At 38.5% G+C, this 25,327-nt stretch overlaps 1 protein-coding gene across 6 annotated transcripts in view; it reads right to left on the bottom strand.

Annotated features, from left to right (window-relative positions):
• The window catches only part of PAK5 (p21 (RAC1) activated kinase 5), a 154,958-nt gene that overhangs the window by 16,551 nt on the left and 113,080 nt on the right, over positions 1 to 25,327 (bottom strand). For all 6 annotated transcript variants that reach the window (XM_060785775.2, XM_060785761.2, XM_060785781.2 and 3 more), the window contains 2 exons: positions 19,084 to 19,866; positions 1,274 to 1,771 (listed from right to left, as the gene is read on the bottom strand). In XM_060785775.2, the coding sequence (XP_060641758.2) occupies positions 1,274 to 1,771; positions 19,084 to 19,866 (1,281 nt within the window). The remainder of the gene's footprint in view (positions 1 to 1,273; positions 1,772 to 19,083; positions 19,867 to 25,327) is intronic.

The following is a 25,327-nucleotide window of genomic DNA, read 5'->3' as shown; positions in this document are numbered from 1 at the left end:
CAGATATAAATCATCCTTTCTTTTGAAGCAGACTCAAAGGCCCTGAATACTGAATTTGTTTCTGTTTCACAGTGGACTCCGAGGTTTTATATTTTGGTTTTATTTATTAGCACAATATAAAATATTAAATGTAAAAAATTGTTTTTCAATTTTATGTATATTATTTTATTTATTGAAATACTCAGCAGAAGACTACCTAGACACAAAGTATAAATATTAAAAATAAATTTAAAAAAGAAGCCTGCAACATTTGGCAGTGTGCCAAACCATTCTGCACTCTCTCTTTTTCTAAACTGAAGCAGAAAATAATGTCTGACACTGGATGAAGCTCGACAACCTCGGTATATGCAAAGCAGGGGTAAAGTCTGTTATTTTGAGCCTGGCAAAGAAATAAAATTCTGTGACAAATGATCCCCTTTGAAATTGCAAATTAAATTCACACACTTGCTGTCTTAAGAACAATAGCCAAAATTAAGCTTTCATTCTTAATCACTTTGAATTTTGAGTTGTTTGGATTTTTCTTGCCTTTTCACATATACGCTATGGTGGCCAAGTGATTGAGGCCTTAAACTTTTATTCAGTTGTTAAGTTGGCTCCTTAATGGCTTCTGGACTTCTGGAACGGCTCCTGGACTATGATTTTGGATTGTGTGATTTTTATTGCTTTTAATGTTTAGATATTTTTAACTTTCTGGTTTTAATGTATATGTATTTTATTTGTTTGTCTGTTTATGCGTCATTGAATTGTCTACTTGTAAGCCGCTCTGAGTCCCCTTCAGGGTGAGAAGGGCAGGGTATAAACACAGTAAATAAATAAATAATAAATTAAGTTGTTCTCAAAGATGTTGAATTTAGGTGGTTTACTAGTAGCTACAACCTGTAGGTTGTGTGACACCTCTCCCAGAATTGCAGCATCCTTCATTTAGACTGTACTATGCTGCTTGTGATTAAAACATTGGAATGGAAAATGAAAAGAAGATGCCGCGGTTTAACACGTTACTGAACTCATGGGGTTACCTTGAGCCAATGGTTCTTTCTCATCTTGTCCTACTTCATAGTGTTTTTGTGAAGCTGAAATGAAGACTCAAGGAACTACAAAACTCATTGAAAGGCACCTAACTTTTTTGAGCATGGAGATTTAAGACATTTAAGAAGATTAAAAATGCTCCTCAAATTTCACAGTTCAATGGCGTAGTTAAGTCTAGCTATAGTTAATGGGATGGAAGCACACACACAAAAACATCCCATCTGATTAGATCCTGAATGGCTCTTACCTCATTGAAGAGCAGCTCCCGCCTCTGCTGCTTCCGGAGGTCCATTTTCTTCACAGCTACTTGCTTCCCGGTATGCTTCTCTGTGGCAATGCAAACAATACCAGTGGAGCCTTCCCCAATTTTGATGAAGTTGTCCAAGTACTCTCGGGGGTCCCCAGGGCTTACCACCAGCTGCAGTGCAGCTCGGAACTGCTCATGAGACACCCGGGAGGTCTGCTGGTCTGAGGAGGAGCCCCAGCTGGGTGGAGGGTAAGCGCCTGAGGTGATGCTCGGGGAGCTGGGGTAAGAAGCGGTGGAAACATAATGAGAACTGGATGGCAGAGAAGGCTGCTGGTGATGGTACTGAGAGAATTTGTGATAGACGGCTGGATACTGGTAGCTGCTACCAGAATAGCTGGCTTTGCTCTGGCTCTGAGGTAGCTTTGTTGGCCCTCGAGGGTAAGTGTCTGATCCAGACAATGGTGGACTTACTACCATCTGGGCCCGGTCGTAATCCAACTGTGGAAAAAGGCAAGTCAACAAGTAAGCTTGGTTTCACAGACATGACATGCCTCTTCTGACAAATAAAGAAAAGAGAATGAGAATTTTATGTTTGCTCTTCTGGTATCCCTCTCATGTTGGATAATTAAATCAACAAAGAATGACAGAAATAGAAAGACATGTGGCCCTCGAGATGTTGAGCTGAAATTCCAGCATGCTAAAAAGCATGGCCCTTGGAGATAGATGATGTACACCACATTCAAACAATATCTGGAGATCTAAATTATTTTCCATCTCTACTCTACCAGGTAAATTTTGAGGCCTCTGTGCTGATTTGTTGACTTTATTTGTTTCAGTGGTCAAAAACACAGCCCCATTAACAGAAATGTCTCTTGGCAATTTCTCTCAAACAGGGCTACTACCACAGTTTGGGCGTTAGGAAAGCCACAACAGGCATTTGCCGACCCAAACTTCAGGGACAACTTTCTCAGACAATGATTCAGAAGTATTTATTAATTTATGATGGTTCTATCTTAATTTTTCTTCAAGGTCCTCCTCATTTTTTTCTTATATCAGCCCAGATACATATGGTCGTCAGGAGTACTTACTACCAGCTTCGGCTGATAGGTCAACTGTTCCCCCTTCTTAGAATTGGAGATCCTAAAGATGGTAGTGCACACACTGCTAACCTCAAGGTTGCACTTCTGCGTGCACTTTACATTGGGTTGCCTCTGTACCAAGTTCGAAAACTCCAATTAGTTTTTAACATGGCAGCCAGACTAGTTATAGGAACATCTAGGAGTGAGCATATTCTACCTATACTAAAGCTACTCCACTGTTTGCCAATTAGTTTCCAGACAAAGTACAAAGTGTTGGTTTTGACCTTTAGAGCCTTGCATCATTTGAGCCTAGGTTACGTACAGAATTGCCTCTTCCTGTACAATCCACCCTGAACACTTGGGTCCTCTGTGGGGCGGTTACTCCAACCAGCCAAAACCTGACTGGTGATCATCACTGAGAGGTGGAATGACCTGCTGGAAAAGCTTCCAAAGCTAAACCAGCTGTTGGAATTTAAGATGACGTATCTCTTCTGGCAGGCCTACACAATCAATTGCAAATTGCGAATTTTAATGTGTATTTTATCAGTGGAGTCTAACTTGCATGTTAATTTTGTGTATCTTGTCGCCTGTGTTCGAATAGTATTTTAATTCTTACAATGTCTTGTGCCCTGGCCTGAGCCACAGAGAAAGGCAGGTAATAAATTTAGCATCATCATCATCATCATCACCATCATCATCATCATCATCATCATAGTGCTGTGAGGTAGGTTAGAAACAGAGAGTTGGATTGGCTGAAGTTCGACCTGTTAGTTTCAGGGCTCAGTGAAGATCTGAACCTGGATTTCTCCAATCCTAGTCCAACAATTTAATTACATTTGGCCCTCCATTCTCTAACTGTACAAACAGAGATTCTAAGCTACTACTTATCACAGTGATTGCCAACCTTTTGTCCTTCAGGTGTTTTGGATCTCAGGTCCCACAATACCTAATAGCTGGTAAATTGGCTGGGATTTCTTGAAGTTGAAGTCCAAAACACCCGGAGGACCAAAGGTTGGGAACCACTGACTTATTGAGAAAAGGGAAGAAGTTGTGACAACAAGACAGCTCAAATGCCATGCATGCATGACAGCCTAGATTCCAATTCTGAGATGTACAGGATCATGGGGGATAAGCTCTTGACCGAATATTTGGAGGGGAGCTGTGAATAAGCCCTCAGTGATCTGACTCCCAATAAGGCTTTAATCTGTAGATGTCTTGCCGATGTCTTGGTTTTCACTGCAGAGGTTTTAGTTTTCCAAGGTGTGCAATTCTCTTACAATTTGAACTCAAGAGTTGTCTTACAAGAGATATTCTCCAAATTGTAGACATAATCCAGTAGTCAATATACCTGTGCCAGCCCCACTAAAGTAATGCCAGCCTTGATCATATAAATGGGATTTGCCAAGGAAAGCCTTGCTTATGGTTGAATCTCATTTACAATGAATGGGTTGTTGCATAATTTTAGCATTCTATGTAATGCTGCCAGATCAAAAGGAACAATCTTGTGCAGAGCTGGGCTGCTTCCGTTTGAATTACATTGAGTGAGATTTAAGGACTTCTATTATGTATCCAACTTGTTCCTCCATGCATTTAGTTCAACCTACATCAGAAATGAATGGAAGCATATGTGAAGTAGTGGTTTGGGTGCTGGACTAGGACAACCCTTTGTGAATAAATCTTGCCAGGAAAACCCTATAATAAGTTCGTCTTAAAGTTGCCATAAATCAGAAATGATTTGAAGGCAAACAATATATTTTGCTCATTGAAAGACGAAAAATCTCAAATAATAGAAATCAATATTGGTTTCATCACATCTCTTGATCTCCCCAACCTCTCCCTCACCTCCCCCCACCCACCCCGAATCATCATAGTGAATATGATTTACATGTCAAAACTCATGTAAACCCACTGGTTGAACCTGGAGAAACCATGCTTGTAATTTCTAACATATTTTTTCCTAAGTGAAACCTGGCTTGGATTACAATAATGGTTTGTCAACATTTTCATATTGTCAAAGCAGCTATCTCCAATGACGTGCCACACATCTTTCTACATTTGTTCTTATGGATGGTTTAAAAGTTATTCTCAGTTTTGGTTGGTCAATAATGAAAGTATCATCTTTTGTGGATTGTAAAATTTGTTTCAGTGAGTGAAGAAAAGACTAGAAGATGTAAACTACTGTGATTCATGGATATAATATCACTTATGAAACACTGTTTGGCAATTTCTGTTTTATCACATTTCAGCATCTAACATTGATTTATTAACCTATATTACTATCCTATATGTATTTGCCTGGGAATAAGCCCAATAAAATTTATTGGATCTTACTTCTGAATGGACGCACATGTGTATACATAATGAAAGTTTTAACCGCAGGATGTAAATTTTGCCATCCAATGAGACTTGACATAACACAAATGAAAACCTAATGTGCTATGCCTTGTATTTCTTCTGAAGGCCACAATACTGAGGACAAACTATTTCTTTTTCCAACACTTAATAAAAAATAAGACTTAAAATGATTTTTCCTTCAAGTTTAAATCAATTTGCTCTATCTTTGCTGTTAAATTATTATAACATCTATTGTTGTACGCTCAATTATAACGTGTCTTATATAACAGCTATACTGTGTTGTCAAAGGCTTTCAAGGCTGAAATCACTGGGTTCCTGTGAGTTTTCTGGGCTGTATGGCTATGTTCCAGAAGCATTCTCTCTTGAAGTTTCATCCACCTCTATGGCAGGCATCCTCAGATGTTGTGAGGTCTGCCATAGATATGGATGGAACATCAGGACAGAATGCTTCTGGAACATGGCCATACAGCCTGGAAAACTCACAACTACTCAACAGCTATACTGTCTGTCAGCATAAGTCTGATCACAGTTAGAAAATGTCTGTGTACTCAAGTCTTGGGTTCCTTTCACCCTTTACAATTTGGGGAAGCACAAAATCTGGATGAGAATTCTGATCCATCAAACACTTCAAATTGCTGGATTTCATTTGCTCCCAAACGTAAATATATGAGTTGACTTTTAACCAAATTGCATATTTGGCTTGGGTTTTTGATGCTCCAGAAAGTGCATCACTCTATGTATGCCTCCTCAAGAATCAAGCTCTATTGGAAGGGTCCACTTCTGTCCCACCAGCAAGGTATGACGGATATTGAAAAGGATCTTCTCTGCTGAGGCACCCCGGTTGTGGAATACTCCCCTATTGGAAGATCAATTAGTGTCAATGCTAGTGTCTTTCAGAGCTTTCATTAAAAGTTTCAGGTCTAATTGATTTTATCCAGGCTGTGTAAACACTATGGTCGATACTATTTTAAATAGTTTTAACTGGCTTTAAATTGTGTCTGAATGCTAGACTGGCTGCATAATCTGCATAACTGAGTAATATTCCTGACCAGTCAGAGTGAAAGAGGTCTATTCAGCTTCTGACCGAGTCACAGGGAGCTGGGTGTTTCCATCTTCAGCATGTGAGGCCGTGGCAAGGGTGTATGGCAGGGGTTTTGCTCCTGTTTGTTACATCCTTCTTCCACCTAAATCAGAAGCTGAATGGGCCTCCTTTGTCCAATCCAATGATTGGCTCTTAAGGTGGGCTGGGGTGGCATTTCTGTAGGTTAACAGCAAGGCTGTGTAGGTTTACTGACTACAGATCAGTTATGGATCTGTAACTCTGGGTTATGAATGTGTGACTGCAGTGCTGAACAGCAGCTAGCATTTTAAACTGATACATAATTTATATATTTTGATCTGTTAAAACAATTGTTGGGAGTTTTATTAATTTTACTGTAAGCCACCTGCCTTCAGGATGAAATTCAAATACATTAATAGGTAACTAAAGAGCAGCAAGGGTGACATCCTCAACATTTTTGTACACTAGAACAATCAGCATTCAGAGAGGGGTGTTGTCGCTGTTTTGGGTCAATTTTTCCTTTAACTTGGTGTAACAATATTTTAATGGTAATAGGTGGCACTAGCAAATATTTGTTTATTTCAAAGTGTAAATGAAACTTAGTGAATACCAAGATGTAATTGGTTTATGCATTTTTAATGGATGAAATGTGTGGCAATTTAATCTGTTGTTGTTCCACATTTCAATACATGGAAAAGAGAATAAGGCTCCTTCCAAACAGTCATATCACCCAGAATATCAAGGCAAAAAATACCTTAAAATATCTGCTTTGAACTGGGTTATCTGAGTCCACACTGTCATATATCCCAGTTCAAAGCAGATAATGTGGGATTTTATTCAGCTGTGTGGAAGGGGCCTAAGAAGAATTAACAACAACAACAACAACAACAACACCCAATGATTACTACTAGAATATGGTGCAAAAGAACAGTGAGATTTATTTTGTTTTGGTTTTCAAAACCAATTTTTGTGCTGTGAAATCCTGAATTCTTTAATCCTAAGTGCATGTTTTTGAACCTAGCACTAGACAGAAAACTATAGGTGGGAGTAAAAAAAAAGAAAGTCCTGCTGTGTATACTCTTCAATACAATGATTTAATCTGTCATCCCTGGAATGTGGTGGCTCTGATGCCACCAGGGTGATGAATTGGTTGCTGGTTTTACTCAGAACTGTAAAGAAGATACCCAAGTGCTGGATCAAATCCCATTGGAGTCACTATGTTTGGATGAAAAAATAAGGAAGGCAAATATTTCAACAACTACTTTTACATTTGTACAAATTTGCGTGAGTGAGTATGTGTAGAATTATCTCTATACTTGACAATCACATACACACTGCTTGATTGGAGTGATGCTGTTGAACCAAAGAAGAATGATGAATATATTGAAGATCATACTGAGAACGCATTTAGGAGAAAACCTTACAATATAGACATAGAAGCAGAATTTCAGCCACTGATTTTGAGAAGGAGTTTTATTGTAAAAAACGAGTACTGGACCTTTTGCTTGGATTATTCTATTTAAATAACAATTAACACAAATGATTCTCCTTATTCATCTACAATCAGCATCAGACTTGGAGAAAAGCTATACCAGTGAAAGAAATCTTAAACAATCAATGGTTTTTTGTGTGTATATAATTCAGAATACGGCATCCTATGTGTCAATTTCTATTTTTTGTAAAAAAAATAATAATAAAATGTCTTGCCAAGATGTTTATCCATCAATTCTTAACTTTTATAAATATTCTTCTAGGCCTTTATAATAAAGTACCATTTTTTTTAAAAAAAAAAACCCCACTGCAAGCCATTTTCTGAAAAGCGCATTAATTTTCATCTTTGTTCAGAGTCAAAGAGCTTGAGGTACGTGGGTAACATCTTCAAGGTGGGTGGGGGCTCAGACACAAGGCTCACGATGTAGCCCAATTACAACTAATTATAGCAGTGAATTTATTTAATCAATCAATTTCAGTGGTGGAGCACAGGGGTGGACAGAGCATACAGCCCGACACTGCACTCAGTTGCTAGTTTCATCGCTGGCTGCGAGCCAGAAGTTCCCTGATCCATGTTAGTTAAATGCACATTAATCTGAATTTGGCAGTGTAATCAAGGACCCAACTGAACTGTGAAATTGAATTCTTCAGTGGAACATCATTTGACCATTTTATGCTACGACTGCATGAGGAGGGGGAGGAACAGGAGAAAAAAGCTGCTGCAGCATCAATTTGTCACTGCAGGCAGCTGCATGGCAAGGGAGGGTTTGTATATTTGAGGTCTGTTCAGTGGAAGGAGATGGATTCAAAGGAGAAAACCAGACCCCTGTTCGGCAACCTCCTGCATTTGGTGCACTCCCCTGTTTTTTCATCTCTTGGGAAGGAGGTTTCACTGGCTCTCGGAAGGCATTTCTGAAGTGTGGAACTGCCAATTTCTTTCCCTTTTCTTGATCCGAGCTTTTTGAACACATCCAGCAAAAAGTGGACTATTCAGTGACAGCACCTTAGGACAGTAGGATTCCTAAGATGTATACAAGTGTCAAACAAACAAACAAATAGAACTATCTCAATGGAATAGCTCAATTTGCCAGCAAAAGCTCACTATTTCTAATCAGATTAAAAATGAGGAGAATAAAAGAAGATAAGCTCTCCAGGGATTATACTCACTCTCTAGTGTCTGGTTAATGGAAATTAAGAGACCATATGATGACGACTCTGACCATTCTTATGTTGTCAAATGTCTCACTCTTGGGTCTAGCTATAACAGTGATGATAGTACATGAAGAAAGCCTTCAAGGGATTTGATAACCTCGCCCCACAGCATTTGCAAAATGGAAAGCATCCTCAGAAGTTGTGAGGTCTGACCTCACAACCTCTTAGGATGCTTGCCATAGATGCAGGCAAAATGCCAGGAGAGAATGCTTCTAGAACATGGCCATATAGTCCGAAAAACCTACAACAACCCACCAGGCTGTGGTTTTGTTTTGTCCATATCATCTCACAATCTGTTACTAGCATATTGGTCAATATCACATCAATATATATGTAACACAGAACCGTAAGAGTATACAGAGGGACAGGTTTATGTGTCCTGCTCGTTCTTCCTCTTAATTCTGTGAAACTCAGGTTTCTGATCTGCAGGAAGTATCTATTTCTAAGTTCTCCCTGAAACCATGAGAACAGAAGACTTGATGTCTACAAATGAAAGAATCCAAAATCCTGAACTGCATTCTAGAGTCAAAACTAAGACTTCATTGAACATCCATCTCTTTCGTACTGGCAGATCCAAGTGAAGATGTTATTTATTTGCTTATTTATATCCCATCAGATTGCACTGACATTCCATAAGACTGCATGATTCTTATATTTCCAATCGTTACATTAAATATAAAGATTGCTATAAAGAAACTCTTAAGTATCCCACCTGTGCCGAATATGGGGGTGTTCGTTTTTTGGACTAAACTCCCAGAATCTTCCCAACCATGGTGGGAAATCTCCTTTGCTGGCTGAAGTGTTCTTTGCAAGTACCATAATAATACTGTTTTCCACAACTGATCTCAAGACAGATAAGTAGGCCAAAACATTGAAGCATGAATAAAATGAAAGGTTGAGGGATTTGGCAGTCTTGAGAGAGGTGGCATTTTCATACTTGTGACTTGTTTTGAGAAAAATGGACCTCACCTTGAGCATTCACATATCAGAATCACAGAATCATAAAGCTGGAAGGACCATCCAGTCAAACCCCATGCCATGCAGGAAAAGCATAAAGCACACCTGAGAGATTGTCACCCAGCCTCCACTTAAAAGTCTCTAAAGCAGTGGTTCTCAACCTGTGAGTCCCCAGGTGTTCTAGCCTACAACTCCTAGAAATCCCAGCCAGTTTATCAGTTGTTAGGATTCCTGGGAGTTGGAGGCCAAAACATCTGGGGACCCACAAGTTTGAGAACTACTGCTCTAAAGAGTTCCACTGTTGAACAGCTCTTACAGTCAGGAAGTGCTTCCTAATTTCAGGTGGAATCTCCTTTCCTGTAATTTGAACACATTGTTCTGAGTTCTAGTCTCCTGGGCAGCAGAAAACAAACCTGTTTACTCTTCCTTGTGGCATCCTTTCAAATATTTAAACATGGTGACTATGTCTCCTCTCCGCCTTCTCTTCTGCAGGCTAAACATACCCAGCTCTTTAAGCCACTCCTCACAGGGACTCAGGGTTTCAAGACCTTTGATCATTTTAGTCGCCCTCCTTTGGACACATTCCAACTTGCCAATATTTCTCTTGAATTGTGGTGTCCAGAATTGGACAAAGTATTCCAGGTGAGGTCTCAGCAACACAGAATAGACACAATACTCATTTTGATACTTCTTTTCTTAATCTTGACACAATACTACTTTTGATGCAGCTAAAAACCCCACGGCTTTTTAAACTGCTGCATCATATTGTCAGCTTATATTAAACTTTTTGTCTACTAAGACTCCAAGAGCTCTTTCACATGTGCTGTTGTTGAGCCAGGCATCACCCTCTATCTGTGCATTTAGTTTTTTTTTCTGTCTAAGTGTAGTATCTTACATTTCTCCTTGTTGAAATTCATTTTGTTAGTTTTGGCCCAGCTCTCTAATCTGTTAAGGTAATTTTGGATTCTGATCCTGTCTTCTAGATGATTAACTATACCTCCCAGTTTTGTATCATCTGCAAACTTGATAAGCACGGCATCTAAACCTTCATCCGAGTCACTAATAAAGATGTTGAACAGCACCAGATCCAGGACAGAATCCTGTAGCATTTCACTAGTCACTTTTTTCAGGGGATGAGAAAGAAACATTGGTGAGCACCCTTTGGGTTGGTTACTCAACCAACTACAAATCCACCTAACAGTAGTCTTATCTAGCCCACATTTTACAAGTTTGTTTCCAAGAAGATCATGGTAGGTCTTTAATGGATAAAATAATATACTATGTTAAAATGAGAACTAAAGTGCCTATAATTGAAAGAGTTTGAAGAAACACACTTTAGTTGTGGGGGATGAGTCTTATGGATAAAGTAAATAACGGAAATAAATGCACAACTAATCAAAATGTATAAGGATTCTGTGCATTGTAGTACAGGAAACTAAGTCTTCCAACTTGATACAACACTTTCACATTTCTACTCTGAGACCTAAATGAGAGGTCCAAAGGTGAGAACAACTGCTCTAGGTAATATGGTTAGTTTAGTTGTCAGATATAGGTTAATTATCTTCCCATGTCAGTGATTTGAAATTTTCTTTAATGAATCAACACATATAGCTATATATTTACATGTTGGACTACATTGACAGGTTGAAGGCAACATCACAAACAAAATACACGTTTCTTTAAAAAGGTACTCATGCATATATCTTACAAACAGATCACACTCTATATGCTCCAATCTGTGACATATATAATGAAAAACATAAACTAAACCAGCATTCTGGTAAGGTCCAAAAAGATATCCACAGCATCACAAAATAAGATAGATAGCACACTGTGTGTATGTTTTCATGGCATGTTTCTTCGTTGCTATTTTCTCCCCACTCTTTGTTTTACCATTTAGAATGGGTTCCTTGAAAGAGTTAATTAATCTATATAAATTAACTCTTCCAAAGGAAATCATTCTAAGATTGAATGCAGGGAGAGCAGAGGCAAAGGGATTTGGATTCCCAGGACTAGGTCAACAGAGCAGATTACATTCTGACAAGAAATCCATCAAAAGCACAGCAGTGAAACGGAACATGCTGCCACAGAGACAGCTGTGCAGCCTTATCTTAATGTAACTCCAGTGCAGATATTCAGCCTCCAGCACAAAAGGAAGTTTAGGGCGCAGTCCTATACACACTTCCTTGGGAGTAAGTCCCATTGAATTCAGTGGCACATACAAACAATTCGGCTGTTAGCTGCTATGAAATCTGTATCCCCACAATGCCTTTAAAAATCTGTTTTCGGAAGGGGGCAGAGACGGGGAATGTGGCAATGACGAATCAATAATCTGGTTTACCTCAGGAAGGAATTTGGCATGGGAGAAATTGTTTCAGGAGAAAAGAAACAATTCTGGATGTAAATGCAAAAAGGCGCGAACTCTGAAGTTCCTATTACAGTAGATTCTCGCTTATCCAATCTTTGCTCATCCAATGTTCTGTATTATCCAACACAGTCTGCCTCTCCCCTGGATCCACAACTGTTTCAATACATTATGATGTTTTGGTGCTAAATTCATAAATACAGTAATTACTAAATAATGTTACTGTGTACAGAACTGCTTTTTCTGTTGATTTGTTGTAAAACATGATGTTTTGATGCTTAATTTGGAAAATCAAAATGTAATTTGACGTTTAATAGGCTTTTCTTAATCCCTCCTTATTATCCAACTTTTTGCTTATCCAATATTCTGCCAGCCTGTTTTTGTTGGATAAGTGAGGCTCTACTGTAAATGAAAACTTGCATCTCCACAGAATACCAATCCTGCTCTCTCCACACTAAGAAACAAACAAAAAAAAATCCCTTTTAGAGCTCTCGCAGGCAGTGAAACATAATGAAGTGTTCTCTCATTCCTCTCTCACTGATTCACAAGGCACTTTTATTACATGGAAATGATGAATGGATGAATCGAATGGGTGTTGCAGACTGCAGTTTGGTCTGTGATGAAATGGCTGTGTAGCGACACTGCTGCGCTTCATTCTAGGCTGAATTGAAATATGGATCAGGCTTGGAGTAGACAAAGGATGGCACTACTTCGCACAATGCGTAATGAATTTAGGGAATTTACTATGGCAGGAAGCAGTAGTGACTCTTGGGTTAGAAGGCTTTAAAAGGGGATTAGTGAAATTCATGGGGAATAATTTGTTTAATCACATCAAGAGCTATTGGTTGTGAAAGACACACTAGTTGTCAATGAGATAGTTTAGTTTAGAGAGAGAAAAGCAGAGAAGGGAGATGATAGCGGTAAAGATCCCTTACCTTGCCAGCCTGGATGGCAGGGCCTAGGAGAAGCAGGCCAGTTAGTTTCAGCCTTAGAGGGCCTGGCAGAGGGTAGCAGGAGCCATTTTAGTTTAGGGAAAACACCATTTCAGAGAGGGGGAGTGGCCTAGGCCTGAGCCAGCCTTAGAATAGCCAGGATCGGTTTATTAAAGGGGGCGGAGTTTAGACTGTTTGGAGGGAAAGAAGAGGGCTTTTTCAGTCAGTCTGTTGTTGTTAGAGATTAGAGTAGGAAGGCAGTTTAGGAGTTCGTGTTTTAAGATTAGTTTAGGGAAGGCAGTTTGCCTTAGGTTTGCCAGCAAAAGAAGCTGTGGCAAACTGGAACAGTTATCAGGGAAAGATAGCTGGTTTTGTAGTTAGCTAGGCCACAATTGAGGGTAGCTAAGCTACAGTTGTATCTTGGCAGAGATTCAGATCCTGTCAAGTGTACTTGTTGTTAAAGAACAGAAGAACTATATATTAGTAACAAAGAAAGAGCCATTCCATGTAACCATTACGCTTTGAACAAGAACCAACATTTCTATGTAACCACCAAGATTTTAAACAGCATTCACTTCTCTGTATTCTCATCAATAAACTTTCCTTGATTATTTTTAAAACTTAAAAAGCCTGAGTTCAGTGTGCCTTTGTGGCTATAGTTCTTTCTAAACAACCTCACCTGTTTCCCTTTGAAGAAGCAAATAGGAAAAACACAGTGCTTGGTGATCTTATAAAACCTTTTTAATATTTTCTAACAGCTAGGGTGTTCCTGTACATTTACTATGGTGGCAGCGGAAGTTAATCAGAGAGACATCCCCTCATAACATTTATATAGGTGCCAGTGGTGTGAATTCTTAATATTGGAGGGACAGTTGGTGGGATCTGCTTTACCCCCTGTCCAGCTATATTGTTTGCCATACGCGTGCCTTTATAATTTGGTGGCAGCGGTGGGATTGTTTGACCCCCCTGCCCAGACAGCCTTTTAATGCCTTTATAATAGCCATATTTAAATATTTAAAAGGATGTCACATTGAGGAGGGTTTTCTGTTGCTCTGGAGACTAGGACATAGTGCAATGGATTCAAATGGCAGGAAAAGAGATCCCAACTAAACATTAGGAAGCGCTATCTGATGGTAAGAGGTGTTCACCAGTGGAATATGCAGCTTTGGACTGTGGTAGGATCTCCTTTGAGGTTTTTAAGCAGGGGCTGGATGATCATTTGTCAAGGGGGCTTTGTATTTTTCTGCATGATAGGAGGTTGGGCTGGATTATTCTTGTGGTCTCTTTCAGCTCTATGATTCTATGGTTTCTGGGCAAAGTGAGGAATGAATTCTATTTTCAATAAGTGTGCATCCCTGAGGGCATCTGGGTGGTCAGTACTGTAAAGGAAATAATGCACTAGAGAGATGTTACTTCAACATGTTAGGGTAAGATGTAGATCACAGATAGCTCCCTTAATCAGCTAACTAACTGACTATTTTTTTACTGGAAAAAAACATTGAGTTTCTTTCTTTAAAGAAAATGACGAGGGCTTTTTCCTCCTATGAGATAGTCTTTGCAATCACACTCATTTCAAAGCCTAGTCACAATTATGCACAACATTTGCATATGGTTGGTTTGTGAAGAAAACAGCATTTTTTGAGCTGAAATATTATCTCCTATGCATAAATGTTTTCTATTTTATAGGCAAACCCACCAGGTGCAAATTTTGTGCAGGATAAACTTCTGATAACAGCATTTTCTGCGCAAAACCTCATCATTCAATTTTTGCACAAAGTAAATTCAGAATGGCAAAGATTCTTATGAGTTCAGGATTCTTCTTGTCAGGGTTTTTCAACACCGAAAACATATTTTTCAATCATTTTCTTAATATTGTGAATAATTTTCCTGTTTTCTACACTACTTCTGATCTGAACAAAATATCAAAAGAAAGGTTGTATAATCATGCAATCAGCACCACCAGCACTACTATCACCACTGTTGTTTCTGCTGTTGTTACTCTTCCATCCAAAAAGCCCATGAGTGACAGAACAACAAGGAGAAAAAGCAGGTGTTCAATATGCTCATACCAGGAATGAAGACCAATGTAGTTTAGATGACAGATCGTTGCACATAGTGGTTATTGCACAGAGAAGACCTTTCTCTCCATTGCTTAAGTCAGCATAGGAGTGGATTTCTGTAGTCTAAAGTGTGGACAACAGGGTGTCTTTAGAATCTCAAATGGACATAATAGATTAGTACAAATGTTGAGTATGGATCCGAAAAGGTACCAAATCCACCAATGAAAAATGGGTTATAGGTGGTACCATATTGTTGGTTAGACATAGAATATTATGTATGGATCAAAACTATCAAAATGCATCAAATCACTGAAGTACAGGTCTAGGAAAGTTGAATGTTATAGCAAAAGAATGCATATCCTGTAAAATATGTTCAGATGTATTTCATATCTTTTGGACATGAGCTCCACAAATGGAGAAGCTCCTTGGGATAACCTTATCCCAAGTTAGTCAGTTGTACTAGGAGTACAAATCTTTGCTTATTTTTTCCTTCACAGACGTTTTCTCCCTGTTGCATAGGATGGTGTTTCATCTAATGTTTATGTATTTCTGTGAAAATTTCATTTATATGAGAAACATTCCTTTTTGTTGAAAACCCAGACCATTTTACACAAAATACAGTCTTCTACACAAAGTAATGTTTTTTGTGTAGAAATCCGGGATTTTTTTTTGTTGCACAAATAAACACTGTTTTCAGAAATAGACTTGTATTTGTGCTGTGACCTGCCTCAAGTCATGGGGAGAGGCAGGTAAGAAATAATAATAATAATAATAATAATAATAATAATAATTATTATTATTATTATTATTTGTGTGGCAAACAATGCTTTTGTTTGGAGGATGATAATTCTGTGTGTATTCTTTATATACCTATTGTGTATTACATTAAGCATCATAAAATTACATTGGTAGTACCTTGGCAGCCAATGTAGACCCCAAGTTGGGGGAAAGGTGAGATATTAATTAATTAACTCAAGTTACATTTCATTGCATAATGTCCACCATCGCATAATAGTCGTACCCTCATTTTTGGGGTTACATAATTGCTATTTTAAAATTCCTGGCATAATAACCGCACCCTTAGTTTACTTGCCTGGGTGTGTGTATGAAAGGTGTGACTGTCATTTTGATGTTACGGTGTTTGATTCAATTGCCAGCCAAGTCAAGTCCCGTAGTGCCATGGAAAGGAGGCAGAGCACAGGGGAGTGAATTCCCTCATTTGCATGACTACATCCTCTTTTTGGTACTACAAGGTTTGACTTGGTTGCTAGCTGAGTCAAGCCCCATTGTCATGGGAAAAGGCAAGTGGTACATGAAGAAGTGAAGCTTTGCTTCCCCTATGTACCCACCCACTTTCCAGCAATGGAACTTCACTTGGCTGTCCTCTGCGTGAAGCCCTGTGGCTGGATTTTTTTCATCACATAATAGTCGCATCCCTTTTTTGATTAAAAGAGCGGGGGAAGGGAGACAATTTTGTGATGACATATGATACTTTGCATAGGTGTTTGTATAATAAGTGATGTTTTCTAGTTAATATCTGAGCTGCTACATTCTGTACCAGAACCACTTTTGAAACCAACTTAAAAGATAGGACAACGCTCACCACATTCCAATAATCCACTCTCAAGACTACAGATGTACAGCTTGCAGTGGCCAACCTATATCTGCCCAGAAATAAGTGTAGTTGGGGTATCAATCTACACTGAAAGGAGGCAGTGTAGATTAAAGTCACTTATGCCTTCAAGACTACTTCCAAACTGTTAATTCATCAAAGGAGAATACAATCCAAACCAGAATGAGTGACTCTACTGAATCCCAGATCCAGAAATCACTCACCTCTAGTGTTACCACTCTACAACACTTGAAGGGTTGGTTAAATCATAATGAAATGCAATAGCATTCTTCTGTAGCTTATGAAGTCTGGTTTTTCAGGCCGAATGACTTGAAAGGTGTTTGCATAGCTTTCGACTTACATCCTCAGCTAGGGAGATCAAATGAAGCTTACCTGTATGACCATAACATATAGAGTGACAGGATAGCTTTTCGTGTATGTTCAATTCCTTGGTGAGGAGAAAGATTAATTTTAGATGTACACATTTGCTGAAATACTGGATGACATCTGTGATGCTAGTGATGCCACTTAAAAGTGTAGGGGGCTCTTTAGAGATAAGAATACAGAGTTTGGATTTTTATTTCTTCAAATGAACACAAACCAATCTTAATTTTGTAAAAAGAAATCAAAAGAAACAACAGAATATGTTCTCAGCTGAATAACAAAATAAAAATTGCCATATTTCTCCAGGGAGATCTTTTTTTTAAACTGCAGTGCACTACTTTTATGGAAATGTCAATGGTTGCAGCAAGTGGATGAATCAGAAGCATTTAAATATTATGTCCAAATATGACAAGCAATTTGAGAAGATTACATTTTTATATTATCTGCTCAAATCCTTCTCATGGAAGAAGGATTTGAATAATGCCTCATGAAAGGCAGAGCATTTTTCTCCAGAATAAGTTATATAGTTTCTGAAGCAGGGATGGGGGACTTGAAACACTCCAGATGTTTAGGATGACAACTCTTGTCATTGGCTATGCTGAATATGGCCAATAGGGATGGAAGACCCAAATATCTGGTATGCCAAAGATCACCAACCTCTTATCTACAGGCTTAACAAGATGTTAAATTAAATATATGTAATGTAGCTAGATGTTACATTAAATATATTGATGTTGCACAAAGCAGTAGCCCATGTAATTCTCCTCCTGGACTGGACTTACATGGAGGACTATATACATATTCCTAGTTCTCTTCTACATCACAAGGTAGAGTGTGTAGTGGGGGAGCATTTGAGTGTCACTTTTATGGTACTTGTGAAATTAGTGTAATATAGATAATTATGCAGTTTTGGAGTTACCTTACTCTTTTTCCTTCAGTTCTCTCCAATTTACTTCCTGTTAGAAAAGGAAATGACTGTTCAATTCCTTGTGCAAAACACCAAGTGAAAAGAGGCAGCTGGATGTGGAAAACCCTCCTGAAAACTGGCTGAAATTTCAATGATCATTATGTAATGCACATAATGTGAGCGCAATCCAAAGTTGCTTCCCACAGAAACAATGATGGTTGCACCCATTATTTGCTGCACATCCTGGTGGAAAGATGGTGTGATGCATTAATAAGTGAACGTGGATCAATTACTGAAGATATGGGACTGGCATCTGAAAGCATTAACATACCGGGCACTCTGTAGAAACCAGGATCATGAGGCAGAAACATGGAAAAAATTCTAGAATGTCAAAGGCTTTCATGGCTGGAATCAGTGGGTTGTTGTAGGTTTTTTCGGGCCATGTGGCCATGGTCTAGAGGCATTCTCTCCTGACGTTTCACCTGCATCTATGGCAAGTATCCTCAGAGGTAGTGAGGTGATGCTTGCCATAGATGCAGGCGAAACATCAGGAGAGAATGCCTCTAGACCATGGCCATATAGCCCGAAAAAACCTACAACAACCCAATTTCTAGAATGATAGGGAAATTTCACATTTCTCTAAGTAATTTTCAAATTATGAAGTTCTATGTAGCTCCAGCACCATTCTGGAAAAGCCCATGTTTTTATGTATTTTGTCTCAATGTCTTGAGGTTGGTGTAAAATTACAATGAAGTCTTTACATATGACTTTAAAATGTAATATCTTTTAATTCATATTTAGGTACAGTATTTCTAAGCACGTATCCCTTGCTAGAGAAAAAGGTTACTGTCAATATCAGTTTTGCTCACATTTTTATTTTTCGATCATAAATTTGGTTCATTTTATTTCTCTACTATACTGTGACTTCTAAAAAGTCAACACAAAAATCTCTATGCTTTTCCTTGTGTGTTTCTTAGTATATACATATTAATATAATGCATTTTGTCTGCTATTTCCATTTTCTGCAAGCAATGTCTCCTCACAATTCATTTTTACATAATATATATATGAGCATGCATATGTATGTGAGTACATTCCCCTAATGCATGCATTTTGTATACAGTTTTAACTGGAGAACTATATTACAAAATTTGGAAAATGCCAACGTCAGTGCTTTAAGTTGGGTATTCATGTGTGAGATGAAAACTTGGAAAATTTGCATTCAGATACAGATTTCTTTCCCATAATTGCCTTTTGCATAGTTGTAATATTAAAAGGAGATACAATGATCTTTTAGAACAGACTTACTGGGAATAGGCTAGAATGAAAAATAGGTGTTTAACTCCAAATATTGAAATGACCACAATGTTGAAAATGTCGACCTGTAAACATTTACCTTTGGAATGCCTGCTGTTGTTTCTGACAATCGAGGGTAGGTATATGAACTATACGAATGACCTTGCTGACTGGACTTAAAAACACTTGCTCCATAGGGCATGATTGGCTCTTGGAGACCAGAGCCCGACTTGGACCTCTGTCTCATGGCAGGTTGAGGGCTGGTCTGGTTTACATAGGATGACTTGGGTCTTTTGTCAAAATCGTCTTTAGCCCAATCGCTGTCACCGTAGTCTAATCTCTCTCTGGAACACTGACTGTGCATTGAAGTTCGAGAAGGTGTGTAATGAAAAGATTCTTTGTAATCCAGAGAAGAGCCACTTGCTCTCTGGTATTCCAGCTTCAAACCACCATATTCATTCAGTTTACTTTTGGTTTCCATGTGAGCGTGATAATCTGGCAAGAATCTAGCGATATCTGACTTCAAGGGTTTAGATTCCAAAAAGTACATTTCGCTGGGTTTCATTTTCACTGCATGGCCATTCTGTTTTGCAGCACAGCTGCCCTTGGAGTATCTGTCCAGTTCTTCCCCATGAACAGTTTTGTCTCTGTATTTATCAGTGAGGAAATCTGCAGCAGTGTCTGATTCACTTGAATACTGAGAGTATGTGATGTAGCCATTTTCATGCTGGTGGATTTCTAAGTGGTTGGAACGTCCCAGGTGTGGGGTAGGAGGGCTCTCCTTCCGAAGGGAATTGGATCGCGTCACGGAGATATTGTCAAATTCTTCAAGCAAGCCATTGATTGAAGCATCCTTGCAAGGTTTATTTCCTCTAACGATGGTCTGGGAACAGAAGATAGATTTTGATTAGAGACTGTCTTTGATTTAATATCACAGTGATACAACTCTAGAGCAGAACAATTTCAACAATATGGCAAGGAACAGACTGACCATTCACCATATCCTTCTATCAAATATACCATTTTAGGACAAAAATGCCATTTTCCCCCTTAAGATGTATGTATGTATTTATTTCTTTGCTACATTTGTATACCGCCCCTCTCAGCCTGCAGGCAACTTGAGGCAGTTCAAAAGGCAACAATTCAATGCCAACATCATCATAAAAACATTAAAACATTAACATATCAATTAAGACCATAACAGTAGTAAAAACAACGTATTGTTGCATAGTCTTCTGAATTCAACACACAGCTATAGACTATTACAATAAATTGCCATTTGATGCTTCTGAACTATTGTCAGGCAGAGCTAACAACTAGTTTACTGGCATGTGAGCAAATGAAAAGACATCATTCAACAGATTCATTTCTATTTTGTTACGTGGAAAAAAGTTGCATAATACAAAATTATTACTGTGCACTCCATTCTTCTGCAAAAGGGTTATTGAAAGTAACACCACTAAGGGAAAGGTGGAAGAGGGAATGGGGCTGGAAGAGAGGAAGGGAGGAAATATATTTTGATTTTCTGCTGTAAATGGATCTTATCGTATCCCAAGCTGAGCTAAAAGAGTTTTCTGCCCACTGAAGGAGACTGTAAGCTTGGAGAAAACAAGAGTGAGTCTCAGCCTCTCATATCTTGTGTACCACCAATCACTCCATCAAAGTGCCAGAGTCTTACCATAATAGAAAGTCTTTTTTTTTCTAGGAGAAGGAGGACATATAACTTTGTTCTGTTAGTACCTATATTTGTAACTTACGAAAATTGTTAAGACATAAAACTGGCAGTAGGATTGTTGACAGTGAACTTATATACAGCTAACTGTAGATGAAAATTGTGAAAATATTGTTTGACTACATTTCACAGCAACACTAGCTGTAAAATACAACGGTAACAGCAGATTACACTTGAACGAGGACATGGAGAATGAGGGAGAGTGAATTCTTATTAATGTTTATAGAAATTATCTCTGTCCCATGAAAACAGATGTGTCTTACCAGTGACGCACTAGTAGAAAACCAATAAACTTGAATAAAAATGTAATAATCACCTACTGAATATTTTTTTTAAAACAGAGCAGTAGTAACTTTGTGCTCTGGATTCCACAGCATCATCATATCACTGTCCTATCATTAGGGTTTTTTGGAGGGGGGAGTAGATATATATATATTTGTCAACTGTGTACAACTTGCAAAACAATTTTGTGGATTTCATGGACTGGCATGTAATCAAGTGGATTGTGTTGCGTAGATTGGAGCTCAGAAAACCAACAACAGACAAAAGGCTCTTTGACAGGTCCAACTTACCTGTCTGAACATATCTCCCTTCATGAGCCAACTAGAGCCTTAAGATCTGCTAAGGAGGCCCTGCTCTTGGTCCTACTCCTTTGAAAGTGCAATTGATGAGAATGAGAGACAGGACGTTCACAGTGGTGGCCCTCAGCCATGGAACTCCCTCCCCAGTGACATCAGACTGGCCCCATCCCTTTAGTCTTCTGGAAAAAGCTAAAGCCCTGGCTTTGTACAGAAGTGTTTGGGGGTTAGTGTACTTTGGAATTCAACCTCAATTTAGCAGCTTGAATAATAACTATGGAAAATTCAAGAATTATGGAAAATCAAGACTTGGCACTATGTATGTTTTTAATCAGTATTATTGTATTTATATGTTTTAACTGTTTATATGTTTTAATTGTTTTATTATCTGATGTTATATTTATTGTTGTGTGTATGATGTGGCATTGGATTTTTGCCATAATCTGTAAGTCACTCTAAGTCCCCTTCAGAGTGAGAAGAGTGGAGTATAAATATAGTAAATAAATAAATAAACAAATAAATAAATTTTATTGCATTTATCCCACCACCCTCCAAGAAGTCTTTAATGAAAAAACAAAAGAAGAAGAACAGAAAGAAAGAAAATAAGCAAGCAAGTTTCAAATAGATTTTCGAATATTTTAAATTGATGGTTCAGAAGCAAAGACGACAAGTTTCTGGTTCTATGATCAGACTGTCATCTGAAAGCCCACAAAATAAATATGCTTCATAAAGCAGGATATACATCTGTATTACAGATTCCGTCTTATTCACCCAAAATGCTTGGGACCAAGATGTTTAGATTTCTGATTGTATTGTTTTGGAATATTTATTTATTTATTTATTTATTTATTTATTTGCTTTATTTTTATACCGCATTTTTCAGCCTAATTCGGCGATTTAAAAGTACATCATGATATATTTTGGAAATTGGATCCAAGATATTCATATACAGACAGTCCCCAACTTACAAACATCTGACTTACAAATAACTTAAGAATGGGGGTGAGACAACAGGAAGTGAGAGAAATCTACCCCTAGAAAGGGAAATCCATTCTTGAAATAGTTATTATCATGGGGAAAAGGTGTCTCCACTGAAAGTTCATCAACAATCCTTGTTTCCACAAGCCAAATATTTCAAAATCCAGTTATCACAGGGACAGAAAGGGAGGTAAAATCCTCTGAATTGGGGCACTGACAGCAAAAGACAACAACATAGGGGTGTTAACCCTTTCCTATGCTATCCAAAGCTACCTGTTCCAGCTTACAAACAAATTCAACTTAAGAACAAACCTACAAAACCTATACTTGGGGACTGTCTGTATATCATATACACACAGCTTGAAGTCAATTTTGCATGCATGCTTTTTGCTGACCTTTCATAGACCTGTGCTTTCATGGCAGTTCATTTGATGATTACACAGCTTGTATGCAAATAGCAAACAACTCTGCCCTTTACTTAGACCTTATACTGATTTCAGCTGCCTTTATAAGCTCATTGAACAATTTGTAGTTACTGATACTAGGACAACAGGTCAAGCAGAAGCATTTGGAGTTGCTTCCTTTGGACTTTAGAGACATTCAGTGACAAGCATGCCTTTCATGATGCACTTGCCTTTCTCTGACAGGCTCTTTCTGTGCCATTCATATTTAATTATCACATCATAAAACAACATGATTGGCACTGAAAGTGCTTTATTATTTAATGTGAGAGGGAAGTGACCACGAGGCAGCCACTTACTCTGTGCAGCTCAGAGACGAATACTGTTTTAATATTATCTCCATGTACATACTTCAAAGCTGAGAGGATGCTTCTCTCTTCCCAACAGTTTCCCTCTATAGTCTGACTTACGTTGCCTGAATTTGTGGATTCCTGATGCTTGCTTGAAGAGAGAGGGGACTTTGTAAGAGGAATGTGATTGCTTTCCAGACAAAACCCACCCCGCCCCCACTCCAAATAATTATCACTCCATTTGGACAATTTTGAGAGGAAATTGCTTAAAGAAAATAGTAGGCAACATTAGTTCCAGTTCTCACAGGTATAACCTAAGATAAGAAAATACAATTTTAATAGATTCTCCCAGCCAAAGAATTGGTCAACTTGGGAAGTTTCTTTTGGTACTGTTCCATGATCAATGGACAAATGGGCTAACTTGGTTTCTGCTCTCCTTCTAGAGTTTTGAACAATTATATTTTTGCACTACAACAGCAAGAATCTTTCAGCCACATAACCTTTTGGGGAAATTATGTGAATTCTAAGTGAAACGATTCACCATCCATGCACTGGCTTCAAAATACAGAAAACTACAAAACATAGGATGTTGTGATTCATGACCATATTCTTTCTTTTATTCTATCTCTCCCTCACACACACCATTCACAGTAATTTACTGTTATCCAAACACTTTGCTTAAAGACAAGGTATTTCTGCCTTTTGTACGTATTTCATAGGTCTATTTAATTTATTTAAACAATGGTCCTTGAATGCAATGTGCAATGGGCATACCTGCAAAACTGTCATAAATACACTTTAAAAATGGGGAGGGGATAGAGAACACCTCCCCCTCTCACCACAAAGGATCTGTGTGTAATCTGAAAATTGAAACAGACACTCTCAGAAAATTTCAGTTGCTGCTTGTTATCAGGTGTCAGGATCCAACGAGAGTTAACCTGCATACATTAATGCAAAATGGAAAGCAGCTTGGGAGAAATCAATATTACAATAGGGAATTATGGCACGTCTTTCTGTCATAGAAACTGTCGGACATTAAAATCAATGAAAACCAATCTCCTTGAGTTAACGCCCGCTTCTCCGCAAGAGCAGATATACTCGGCTTTCTACTCCTTTCCAAGGAGTTCCGGCGCTTGTTCTGGCTTACGGTGACAATAGCCATATTTCACAGTGTTATGTTCCTGGTCTGTCCTCTGGTGATAAGCTATAATGGATCTGTCTGTAAGAACAGCTGTCTTCCCTATTAGAAGGAGGGGATGAAAAACAGCTCCCCTTCGCAGACCACTGTATTAAGGGTGACTATAATGAAGAAGGTAATTAACCGCTTTGCCCCAGCCAGACCTTGCATTAAACAAATAATTCTATATTTCATGTTGTTGCGGTTGGATTCTCTTTCACTGAAAATGAACAAACAAGAGTATTTTGTACATTTAAGTATACACTATATTGATCAAAGAAAAGACGTATGTGTGTGCACACACGCCTTTCTTCAAATAGCTGAACCCAGACTGGATATCTGACTATTTTTCCCATTTTATCTGAAAAATGATTCTTTCAAACAAAGAGAAAGATATTCTGTAGTGGGGATGGGGAATGGTGCAGTGCTCCAAATGTGGCTTCCTGCAGCATCTCCTATCAACTTATACAGCACAGTGAGTGAATGGTACTATAAGATCCCATATTACACTGATTCTGCAACAACTGCATTGGCTACCAATAGAACATCGGATCTCTTACAAGATACTGATCCTGACATTTAGAGCTCAAAATGGCTAAGGACCTTTATATCTTGGGGACCGCCTTATTCCTCTTCTCCATCAGTGGTCACCTCGATCCACCCAGGAAAGTCTCCTATACATACCTGGCCCTAGGGAGGTACACCTGGAAGCTACAACGTGTAGAGCTTTTTTGACCTATGCTCCAATTCTGTGGAACTCATTGCCTCAATATATTAGAGCAATGTCGGAGTTGCGACCTTTTGTAAAAGCGCTCAAAACTTGGCTGTTTGGTTGTGCATTTAAAGTGATCAGATCTAATTTGCCAAATAGTCACTGTTGAATATTTTTATGTTGAATGTTTTTATATTGTGTAAATGCCATTTTAAATTATAAGTTGCTCGGAGCACCTTGGTGGAGAGTGACTAATTACGAAATAAAGTGAAGTGAAGTGGTACGGTGTGATGGATACTGTAGTCCCCAAACCCACACATTTCTTCCATACTCAACTTTTACATACTTATGGACAAATCCACACTTTGAGGAAGTTTCTTACCATCAAAAATTTCTTCCTAAAACTCAGGAATTCA

This window comes from Anolis sagrei, chromosome 1 (assembly GCF_037176765.1).
Source record: "Anolis sagrei isolate rAnoSag1 chromosome 1, rAnoSag1.mat, whole genome shotgun sequence".
Lineage (NCBI taxonomy): Eukaryota > Metazoa > Chordata > Lepidosauria > Squamata > Dactyloidae > Anolis > Anolis sagrei.
Note: the sequence above shows the minus strand (reverse complement) of the source record. Positions and strands in the feature narration are given on the sequence as shown.